General features: G+C 43.9%; 1 protein-coding gene across 1 annotated transcript in view; it reads right to left on the bottom strand.

Moving 5' to 3' along the window:
* LOC311512031 (butyrophilin subfamily 3 member A1-like) overlaps positions 1–9,212 on the bottom strand; it is a 28,604-nt gene extending 19,392 nt beyond the window's left edge. Inside the window, exons 1-3 of the mRNA XM_084613020.1 lie at positions 9,131–9,212; positions 6,524–6,672; positions 696–1,046 (exon numbers count right to left, since the gene is read on the bottom strand). Coding sequence (XP_084469146.1) covers positions 696–1,046; positions 6,524–6,641 — 469 coding nt within the window. The 5' untranslated portion in view covers positions 6,642–6,672; positions 9,131–9,212. The remainder of the gene's footprint in view (positions 1–695; positions 1,047–6,523; positions 6,673–9,130) is intronic.
* Between the last annotated feature and the right edge of the window lie 2,809 nt (positions 9,213–12,021).

Below are 12,021 nucleotides of genomic sequence, written 5' to 3'. Positions count from 1 at the left end.
GTGAAGCAGTGGAATGGGTTACCTCAGGAGGTGGTGGAATCTCCATCTTTAGAGGTTTTTAAGGCCCGGCTTGACAAAGCCCTGGCTCAGATGATTTAGTTGGGGTTGGTCCTGCTTTGAGCAGGAGGTTGGACTAGATGACCTCCTGATGTCTCTTCCAACCCTAATGTTCTATGGAGGGGAAGGAGCTTAAAAGTGCAAGCTTACCACAGGAAGGGGCAGTGAACAGGAAGAAGGTTGCTCCAGCCAGGGACTACTGGCAGCAGAGGGAATCCAGCCAAGGAGGATACAGCTACAGGACACACTGCCCCAAAACCACCCTGATCGAGGGCAAATCAATACACCCCAGGAAGAGGGGTGGAAAGTAAACCACATAAAGGGGCAACAGTCTCTGTGAGACTGAGCCCTTAGAGATGATCCTCTTAGGGGCTGCCTGAGAGACTGGTCCTTGTTCCAGCCAAATCTTCCCCCTTTTGTAAAGGGGAGGGAGGAACAAGGGATCAAACCCTGGCCTGCGAGCAGTAGCTGACAGATTCCCCTGAACACTGTTCTCTAGGTGAGAAGAAGGGGTAAAGGAAGGACATTGGACCTGGAACCCCTGAAGCTCCCTCCCCCATGTCCCTTCCCTCTTTGTTTGCCCACCTGGATAGATACTATATTACCTTAGACTGAAGACAGAGAGCCATTCCACTCACCTGTCACATCCAATTCAACCACGACCTCATCGTACCAGGCCTCCAAAGAGACACTGCAGGTGTATTTCCCTTTGTCGGAGACAACGACATCCTTCAGGTTTAGAGACACGTTTCCTGCTTGAAATTCAGTTTGGAAGAACTGCGTTCTGCCCCGGTATCTCTCATCCTGTGTCTCCTCTTTTGTTACTCCATCATAGGAGCTCACATCTACTTTTGCCGAGTGTCTAGAAAGTATCCACTGGACAGTAATTGTTTTAGGATTATTCTGACCTGTAAGCTGGCAAGGCAGGACAACCGCTTCTCCAATGATAGCAATGACAGGATTCTGAGGAGGGATGATTTTAAACTGACCTGTGTGTGGACGGAAACAGAGGTTGTATCCATTGCAGATGCCCTCGTTTGTAGATTCTATAGGAAACTATGTGAGGCCAGAGTGTGGATCTGCCTCAAGCCCTGTGGATGAAGCTGTGTGTAGCTGTGTTGCCCTCGGAACATCACAGAGAGGAAGCACAATTCCACACTTGCTTCCTGGTTGGTCTGGAGCAGAGGGGGTAGCCACTTGCCGATATGTTATACTAGCAGCAAATTAAAATACCTGTGCTGATTCAGCTGTGCTGATGGATGTATAGGGGGAGGAGCTAAGGCCCCGTCACTCCTGATCCAGCTGCTCTGGGAGTTGGCTACAGGAGCATAGCTCCTGCTTATGCCATTATGCCAGGTCCCAAGGTCTGGGTGGCCTGCACAGAGGTATAAGTGGGTTGTCACTTCCCCTTACTCTCCTGCAGAGGCACACAACCGATTTCAGAATCTGGCCCAGGATGATCAGTTTCCACTTCCACTTAGGAGACAGATATGAAATTTAAATCAGAAGGTGCAAAAATGGCTCCAGTTAATTTCCCACCGTTTGAGGAAGGGCCTGCTCTTCACATATCACACTGAATGCAATAGAGATTCCCCCACCCTCCCAAAGGGGGCAAAGGGACTTTGATCTCTCATTTAACAGTATTGAACAGGGACAGAAATTCACAGGCTACCAATGTTTTTCCCACCATATATTATCTGGTAAATGGAATTACTGTTTACAGTGATCACTGCAGGCAGAGAGGAAAAGCTTGCTTGATTTCATAAAAGCTTCTACAGCTCTTGATGTTTCACAGAGCTGGGAAAATAACAAATTTTCTGGTTTAGTAGCAATTTGGAAAAATTGAAGAAAGAATTTGATTTGGGTCAAAGTGAATCTAAAGTTGTTTGAATTTTTGGTGACTCAGTAAAGTCACTTTGGGCTTTGTTCCAGAGAGGTCATTCAAACCTGGATCCTTCATATCCCCGGGGAGAGCCCTAACCAGGAGGATAAATGTTGTAAGAAGAAAGGAGCTATGTTATAAGAAGAAAAGGGCTATGGCAGTACCACCACCACATTCTCCTGCTGTTTTGTCGATCACCAAAACTATTAGTCAAATTGGTAAATAGTTTTGGGTCAAGTGAAACTGCAATTTTCATTGAATAAACTATTTGGCTGAAATATTTCAGCCCACTCTAGCTGCACTTTTATACAGGAAAAAATGGAACTGGTAATGAATAGCCAAAGCAACAAAGCCTCCTACATGGGAAAAAACACCAGCTGGGATGGAAATTGCACAACAATGCATGGGCACACTTATGCACATACATAGATCCATAAATTCTGAGGCCAGAAGGGACCATTGTGGTCATCCAGCCTGACCTGTATCACACAGACCAAAGAAGTTCCCTAAAATAATTCCTAGATCAGATCTTTTAGAAAAAACCTCCAATCTTAATTTAGAAATGATCAGTGATAGAGAATTCACCATGGCCCTTGGAAAATTGATTAGTTACTCTCACCATTAAACATTTATATCTGAACAGTCTGAAATACTATCACACATTTGGTATTTTAGTCACAGATGCCATATTCTGCAGTCCTTTTTCACAATGACTAACCCTGTGACTTGTAGCACTGACTTCAAGTGGGGCTATCACTGGAAATAGGTACTACCTAACATCAGTAAGTATCTCACTTTGCATATCGAAAGGTGTGCCCACTGGATTTTGTCCTTATATGTTTTGCATGGCTCTTCTATAACTGGGGGCTTCAATGATGTGGGCCCATATGATCTGCTCTGTGAATTTTAGTGATCATGTAAGGAACCTGAAGAACAGTCCTGGAAATTTATATGAGAACCCCTATATTAACTCTATGTGAGGGATTGAGTATGACTTAAGTGGTGCAGAGAAGTGAATTGCTCTCCCAAAGGGAATACATTTGTCTGTATGGATAAGCTGTATTAGAATAGTACATAATGTGATTGTTTGGCTTTCTTTTGAGTCAGGTCTCCGCATGTCTGCGGACTACGTGGCTCTGGGAAGAAAGATAAAGGAGTTTGAGGCGCAAGTGGTGTTCTCATCCATCCTCCCCGTGGAAGGAAAAGGCCTGGGTAGAGACCGTCAAATCGTGGAAGTCAATGAATGGCTACGCAGTGGTGTCGGAGAGAAGGCTTTGGATTCTTTGACCATGGAATGGTGTTCCAAGAAGGAGTGCTAGGCAGAGATGGGCTCCTCCTAACGAAGAGAGGGAAGAGCATCTTCGCAAGCAGGCTGGCTAACCTAGTGAGGAGGGCTTTAAACCCTGAGCCCACTGTGGGAAGGAGACCAAAGCCCTGAGGTAAGTGGGGAAGTGGGATACCAGGAGGAAGCACAAGCAGGATTGCGTGAGAGGGGAGGGCTCCTGCCTCATACTGAGAAAGAGGGGCAATCAGCAGGTTACCTCAAGTGCCTATACACAAATGCATGAAGCGTGGGAAACAAGCAGGGAGAACTGGAAGTCCTGGCAAAGTCAAGGCATTATGATGTGATTGGAATAACAGAGACTTGGTGGGATAACTCACATGACTGGAGTACTGTCATGGATGGATATAAACTGTTCAGGAAGGACAAAAAAGATGGGGGAGTTGCACTATATGCAAGAGATCAGTATGACTGCTCAGAGCTCAAGTATGAAACTGCAGAAAAACCTGAGAGTCTATGGATTAAGTTTAGAAGTGTGAGCAACAAGGGTGATGTTTTGGTGGGAGTCCACTATAGACCACCAGACCAGGGGGATGAGGTGGACGAGGCTTTCTTCCGGCAACTCGCAGAAGTTACTAGATCGCAGGCCCTGGTTCTCATGGGAGACTTCAATCACCCTGATATCTGCTGTGAGAGCAACACAGCGGTGCACAGACAATCCAGGAAGTTTTTGGAAAATGTAGGGGACAATTTCCTGGTGCAAGTGCGGAGGAACCAACTAGGGGCAGAGCTCTTCTTGAATTGCTGCTTACAAACCGGGAAGAATTAGTAGGGGAAGCAAAAGTGGTTGGGAACCTGGGAGGCAGTGACCATGAAATGGTCGAATTCAGGATCCTAACACAAGGAAGAAAGGAGAGCAGCAGAATACAGACCCTGAACTTCAGAAAAGCAGACTTTGACTCCCTCAGGGAACTGATGGGCAAGATCCCCTGGGAAAATAACATGAGGGAGAAAGGAGTCCAGGAGAGCTGGCTGTATTTTAAAGAATCCTTATTGAGGTTACAGGGACAAACCATCCCGATATGTAGAAAGAATAGTAAATATGGCAGGCGACCAGCTTGGCTCAACAGTGAAGTCTTTGCTGCTCTTAAATACAAAAAAGAAGCTTACAAGAAGTGGAAGATTGGACAAATGACCAGGGATGAGTATAAAAATATTGCTCGGGCTTGCAGGAGTGAAATCAGGAAGGCCAAATAACACCTGGAGTTGCAGCTAGCAAGAGATGTTAAGAATAACAAGAAGGGTTTCTTCAGGTATGTTAGCAACAAGAAGAAAGTCAAGGAAAGTGTGGGCCCCTTACTGAATGAGGGAGGCAACCTAGTGACAGAGGATGTGGAAAAAGCTAATACACTCAATGTTTTTTTTGCCTCTGTCTTCACGAACAAGGTCAGCTCCCAGACAACTGCACTAGGCAGCACAGCATGGGGAGGAGGTGACCAGCCCTCTGTGGAGAAAGAAGTGGTTCGGGACTATTTAGAAAAGCTGGACGTGCACAAGTCCATGGGGCCGGATGCGTTGCATCCGAGAGTGCAAAAGGAGTTGGCGGATGTGATTGCAGAGCCATTGGACATTATCTTTGAAAACTCATGGCGATCGGGGGAAGTCCCCGACGACTGGAAAAAGGCTAATGTAGTGCCCATCTTTAAAAAAGGGAAGAAAGAGGATCCTGGGAACTACAGGCCAGTCAGCCTCACCTCAGTCCCTGGAAAAACTGTGGAGCAGGTCCTCAAGGAATCAATTCTGAAGCACTTAGAGGAGAGCAAAGTGATCAGGAAGAGTCAGCATGGATTCACCAAGGGAAGGTCATGCCTGACTAATCTAATTGCCTTCTATGACGAGATAACTGGCTCTGTGGATGAAGGGAAAGCAGTGGACGTGTTGTTCCTTGACTTTAGCAAAGCTTTTGACACCGTCTCCCACAGTATTATTGCCAACAAGTTAAAGAAGCATGGGCTGGATGAATGGACTATAAGGTGGATAGAAAGCTGGCTAGATTGTCGGGCTGAATGGATAGTGATCAATGGCTGCATGTCTAGTTGGCAGCCGGTATCAAGTGGAGTGCCCCAGGGGTTGGTCCTGGGCTCGGTTTTGTTCAATATCTTCATAAATGATCTGGAGAATGGTGTGGATTGCACCCTCAGCAAGTTTGCAGATGACACTAAACTGGGAGGAGAGGTAGATACACTGGAGGGTAGGGATAGGATACAGAGGGACCTAGACAAATTGGAGGATTGGGCCAAAAGAAATCTGATGAAGTTCAACAAGGACAAGTGCAGAGTCCTGCACTTAGGACGGAAGAATCCAATGCACCGTTATAGACTAGGGACCGAATGGCTAGGCAGCAGTTCTGCAGAAAAGGACCTAGGGGTTACAGTGGACGATAAGTTGGATATGAGTAAACAGTGTGCCCTTGTTGCCAAGAAGGCCAATGGCATTTTGGGATGTATAAGTAGGGGCATTGCCAGCAGATCGAGGGACATGATCGTTCCCCTCTATTCGACACTGGTGAGGCCTCATCTGGAGTACTGTGTCCAGTTTTGGGCCCCACACTACAAGAAGAATGTGGAAAAATTGGAAAGAGTCCAGCGGAGGGCAAGAAAAATTATTAGGGGACTGGAACACATGACTTATGAGGATAGGCTGAGGGAACTGGGGATGTTTAGTCTTCAGAAGAGAAGAATGAGGGGGGATTTGATATCTGCTTTCAACTACCTGAAAGGGGGTTCCAAAGAGGATGGATCTAGACTCTTCTCAGTGGTAGCAGATGATAGAAGAAGGAGTAATGGTTTCAAGTTGCAGTGGGGGAGATTTAGGTTGGATATTAGGAAAAACTTTTTCACGACGAGGGTGGTGAAACTCTGGAATGTGTTACCTAGGGAGGAGGTGGAATCTCCTTCCCTAGAAGTTTTTAAGGTCAGGCTTGACAAAGCCCTGGCTGGGATGCTTTAGTTGGGTATCGGTCCTGCTTTGAGCAGGGGGTTGGACTAGATGACCTCCTGAGGTCCCTTCCAACCCTGATATTCTATGATTCTACGTGAGGGTGAACAGGACAGAGGGGACTGGTTTTATGGGAATGTACCTGAAAAATAAAAATATTAGACAGGTTTTTTTTAATGAAACCTTATACATTTTAAAGTAAAGGATGACACATGAATACATCATTTTTGGAATCTATGGTTTTCCATAGTAATGGAAATGATTAATTGTTTCTTTGCATATGTTTAACACAGAACTCTATTTACCTGTAATCACATGTGGCATCTGTAGAAAAGACAGTATGTGAACAGCTGTCACCCAGTGAAATATGGACCCCATCGCTGTGCAGGCTTTCAAGACATCAATAGGACAGTGATGAAACATCCAAGGGAAATCCTTATGAGTCTTCCAGTCTCTTCAGATGCAGAACACAAAATGACAGCAGTGAGGGTAGAAATATCTCAATATTGTAGGAAAAATGAAAAGAAACTTATAGACAAGGGACCTGATCCTGCTATTAATTGGAGCAGGACTGGGACCAATGTTGCTATGTACGCTGAGCTGTGCTGAAGTAATATTCTCCTTACAGACCCTACTTAGCCTTTCTAATGTGTGCAGAACTATCTTTATTGATAATTTTCGCACAGGAAGGAAGGAATAGGTAGTGCTGACCAGGGCCCTTGGGAAGTGCCCCGGGGGTTAAAAAAAGGGATTTTGTCAGATATATATATATATAATTAAAAACCTATATGCAAGTTCTTAGCACTAAAAGATTATTGTGGAACAACTCCCATCTTGACTGACACTGGGAACTAAAGTGAGGATTTACAGAACTGAAATCATAAACTGTTACTGCTTGAGCTAACTAGACAGGTACTTAACATGAGAAAAGTAACATCTGTATACCACCTATGAAGTGATCACAACACACACACAGACACACATACACAGGTTGGAATGGGACTGGATTCTCTTTGGAGTCCAGCAATGCTCCTGGATAGACAAAAGGGCACCCTGCAAAGCACGCTAGGCACTGAGTCATAGAATCATAGAAGGCTAGGGTTGGAAGGGACCTCAGGAGGTCATCTAGTCCAACCCCCTGCTTGAAGCAGGACCAATCCCCAATTTTTGCCCCAGATCCCTAAATGGCCCCCTCAAGGATTGAACTCACAACCCTGGGTTTAGCAGGCCAATGCTCAAACCACTGAGCTATCCCTCCCCCTCGAGTCCTCTGTAAGTGTGAGTATATGCACTCCAGAGTTCTCCCAACAAAGGAAAATGAAAGATCAGAGCTCAAATGGAGGCCAGCTCTCCTGCAGAACAAAATGGAACTACATATCCACTCCCATTACTGGTTTCAGAGTAACAGCTGTGTTAGTCTGTATTCGCAAAAAGAAAAGGAGTACTTGTGGCACCTTAGAGACTAACCAATTTATTTGAGCATAAGCTTTCGTGAGCTACAGCTCACTTCATAGGATGCATACTGTGGAAAATACAGAAGATGTTTGTTTTTATACACACAAATCATGAAAAAATGGGCGTTTATCCCTACTGGATTTGTGCTGGAAATGGCCCACCTTGATTATCATACACATGGTAAGGAGAGTGATCACTTTACGTAAGCTATTACCAGCAGGAGAGTGGGGTGGGGGGAGAGAAAACCTTTTGTAGTGATAAACACCCATTTTTTAATGATTTGTATGTATAAAAACAAACATCTTCTGTATTTTCCACAGTATGCATCCGATGAAGTGAGCTGTAGCTCACGAAAACTTATGCTCAAATAAATTGGTTAGTCTCTAAGGTGCCACAAGTACTTCTTTTCTTTTTACTCCCATTACTGTACTTCTCAATCCTATCGATGCATCTTTCTGTCGATCAGTCTATACACTCTCTAGGCACAGAGAAGTTAAGATCAGAGTGTGCTTTTCACTAGATTTGGAAGGAAGTAAAGGGAAAAAAAGATTTAAAAGAGGGGGAGGGAATAGATAGGCCTGATTCTCTGTTCATATAATCCATAGTTACTCCAGATTTACACCTGTGTGAAAGCAGAATCCGATATAAAAAAGGGTCAAATGTTTCTGGCTTAACTTTCAAAATATTTTATTCCCTTTTAAAAAAGAAATCAGAAACTAACACTATCTCCAGGTACCCTTTGCCACATAAACCAGAAAGGGGATTACTCACACACAGACAAAATGCTAAAAAATAAAGGCTTATTAACTTTCAATGGCATTTGAGTGTCAAGCACCCATAGACCTTATTTAAAATTGCATCCACAGACTGATACAGATACATATACAAAAAGGCTGAACATCCATAATTTTATGTATGAACTGCCTGGAAAACACTGGACATATTTAATTTTTCAATACAAAAGGACAGCATTTATAGACAATCTTTTTGTGTGAGCTTGTGGCAAAACCAATGCATTGCAGGGGAGAACACAATCTTCTTTGTCTTGGCTGATTTGACAACACAGCTCTTTTAAGCATCGTTACTGGTTTATAAAAAAAGCACAATGCTCACACCCCGCTATTAATATAAGGAGCTGTGAGAAAACTCTCCAATACAGAAACAACCTCAAATTCCTCATCTTTCTTCATGTCTGTTGGCTAGTTCACTTTATTCCTGAGATTAATGCCTGAAATAAGGTGAAACATACTATTCTGAGCAAATTCCTTCTTACCTGCAAATGGCAGTAATGTTTCTCTGTCATGCAGTTTCAGACCTGGAAGAATCTAATTTTAATTCTCAAATTCAATCAGCTAGTGAGACTTGTTTTTACCAGATCACTAGGCCAACATTCATCTGAATATCCCTGTAAACATAATGAGTTTTATTTCTGTTTTAGCTAAAATGTCATTTCTTACCTCAATAGCAGAATCCGGGACAGCCATTACAAACTGTACAGGGATTAGGGCTGAGACGAAGCTTTCTCCTGTTACAGATACCTTTTATGGCTATTGAACTTTATTCTTTACTCTTCTGTATTTATCTAGTGTGAGTTTGTGGTTTAACAATCTGCTCAGTGGAATCAGCGTATGGAAGAAATCGTGACAAAGGAGCAACACTATCCCTGCCCCACTTCCTCCAGGGATTAATTGTAGTGTGTTGAAAACTGTGTTTAAATTACAAGCTATCACTTTCAGTTTGCAAAGGGTTTGCTGGTCCTGATTGTATGCTAGGTGGCTCTGCAGATAGCTGTGCAATCTGTGTCTTTCAGCAGGCAGTCTACAGAGAGCCAGCCTAGAGCAAGGTGGGGTGAGTTCTGCCTCTCTCTTTTACAGAGCAGCCTGCTCTGTCTCTCTCTGTTTTGCGGTTCTTGTCTGGTAGTGTTCTGGATTCTGAGCAATAAACAGTGTTATGTTGCAACTTTCCAACAATAATATTTTATGTTTTTATCTACTTTCTCTGTGTGTGTGCTATGAACATAACACTAATAACTGGTGATTGGTCTTTTACCAATAGCAAAGTATTACCCTAATCTTGTTACTGGCTCAGATGCTCTTGTCAGTGCCAAAGGTCGGCCCACTCCCCCTCAGACAGGAATAGCAGGTGTACAGCAGCAGCTTAAACCTGCACACCCAGATCCAAAGTGCAGGAGGGTTTGCAGGAGCATATGCGGAAGGGGAGGCTTATAAACCTTAAGCCCTTGGGCACCTTTGCAGAGCGATTCATCATCCAGCCTATAGTTATTCATCAACCAAATATTGCAATAAAACTGAAAACTATTTTCTATGAGATAGAATCAGACAGAACAGAGAGATTTGCTTGGGTCTGTTACACTCACGGATATTCTATAAGGCCAATAGGCAGACTGAAATTCCAGACAAATGTGAGTCTGAATATTAGCGATACTCTTCGTATTATTAATCTGTTTCTGCTCTATTTGAGACTAGCAGGAGCTGTTACGATGTATTATCAGTAGCAGCTTCCTCTCAGTTTTCCTGTTGTTTGTCTAGTTTCTGTCTGTCCTGTTCAGAGGCACACTCAGTGCATCTGAAGCACTATTGTCTTGGCCTGCAGTTTTGGAATTATAGATGGTCACTGATAAGGGGATGTTCCAGAGTCTTTCAGTATTTGGTACTTGAGATTATAATATACTATAATTAATATATTAGTGTCTTGACTCATGATTTTTGCATCACAGTGTTCCTGCCGAGTAACAGGACAAGTTGAATCTTTTTGATCAAAGCAAAATTTAAACAACAAAATAGTTTCAACTAAATCAATATTTCCATGAAAAATATTATTTTGAAAAAAAAATCTTTGGTTATTCCTATGTTCTTAAGTTGGTTTCTGCCACATTTCTCCCTGCTGGTACCTACAGCATGTTAATGGAATCATGGTTATTTGTAGGGCAATAGGCTTTAGCGTGAGAAAGCTCTCCCTCTGTTCAATGACAGCATCACAGAGATAGATCTTGCCCTCCCACTTGGTGTTGCTCTGTGTTCTGACATGTTGCCCTTAAATTTAAGAGGAAAAGTTAATATTTATAGATTGAGCTGCTCTGGAAATAGCAGAAACTCTAGCGCTCCCAGAGTCTAGGCTCCCAACTCTGCAGCAGGGAGCCTGGAAATACAGGGGGCTCTCAAGTTTTCCAGGTTCATTGCTGCAAGTCTGGGAGTCTCGAGGTCCTGGGATAGGCTCCCAGGGTCTGCAACTCTGGGACAGCCAGCCATGCGGGCTGACCTGAGGCTAGAGACCCAGGACTTCTGGGTGAGCTGGAGGTGCAGCCCTTGGGAGTCCCAGAAGCTGCAGAGTGAAACTGAATGAACCAGAAATCCTGAGTTTTGGCCACCTCTGCCTAACACAGTGGAACCCAACAAGTGCTTCTGCAGGGACCAGTTTCCATTCCCAAAGGAGATCAGACAGGTTTTGTCTGTGAGGGACCACTGCCATGCCTGGATGATTTGTCACTTATCCTGTGGACACTGGCTTTTTAATTCCACCTGCACTGTGCTCTTATCATCCAGAAATGCTGTGTGGCAGGGTTTAATGTTTAACTACGGAATCATCCTGTTTTGCATCCAGGATTTTTCAAATGAGGCTAAGGGAGTTGGGCACCCATGTTCCACCGATTTTCAGTTAGGCCCTTTGAAAATCCCAGCTTAATTTTTCTACAATGTTGTGTGACAACTGTATTAGCTATGGACCCTTGTGTGTCCCAGGAAATTAGCAAGCGAAATTGGGTGAGGTAATATCTTTTGTTAGACCAACTTCTGTTGGTGAGAGAGACAAGCTTTCGATATTACAGAGAGCTCTCCTTCAGTTCTGGGAAACTAGCTCAGAGTGTCACTGCTAAATACAAGGGTGAAAGGAAGGAATAGGTGGGAAAGGCAGCTGGAGGTGGGGTAGGGTGTGTCAGTGGGTTATAGATTGTTGTAATAAGCCATAAATCCAGTGTCTCTAGTCAGTTCATGTTTTTTAGTGTCTAGCAATGTTATGAATTTAAGCTTCCCGGCACATCTTTTGAAAATGTTATGCAGGTTTCCTTTGAGGATTCATAGATTCATAGGTATTTAGGTCAGAAGGGACCATTATGATCATCTAGTCTGACCTCCTGCACAATGCAGGCCACAGAATTTCACCCACCACTCCTAAAAAAGACCTCACACCTATATCTGTGCTATTGAAGTCCTCAAATTGTAGTTTGAAGACCTCAAGGAGCAGAGAATCCTCCAGCAAGTGACCCGTGCCCCATGCTACAGAGGAAGGCGAAAAACCTCCAGGGCCTTCCAATCTGCCCTGGAGGAAAATT

This window comes from Lepidochelys olivacea (assembly GCF_965140295.1).
Source record: "Lepidochelys olivacea isolate rLepOli2 genome assembly, chromosome: 23".
Taxonomy (NCBI): domain Eukaryota; kingdom Metazoa; phylum Chordata; order Testudines; family Cheloniidae; genus Lepidochelys; species Lepidochelys olivacea.
Note: the sequence above shows the minus strand (reverse complement) of the source record. Positions and strands in the feature narration are given on the sequence as shown.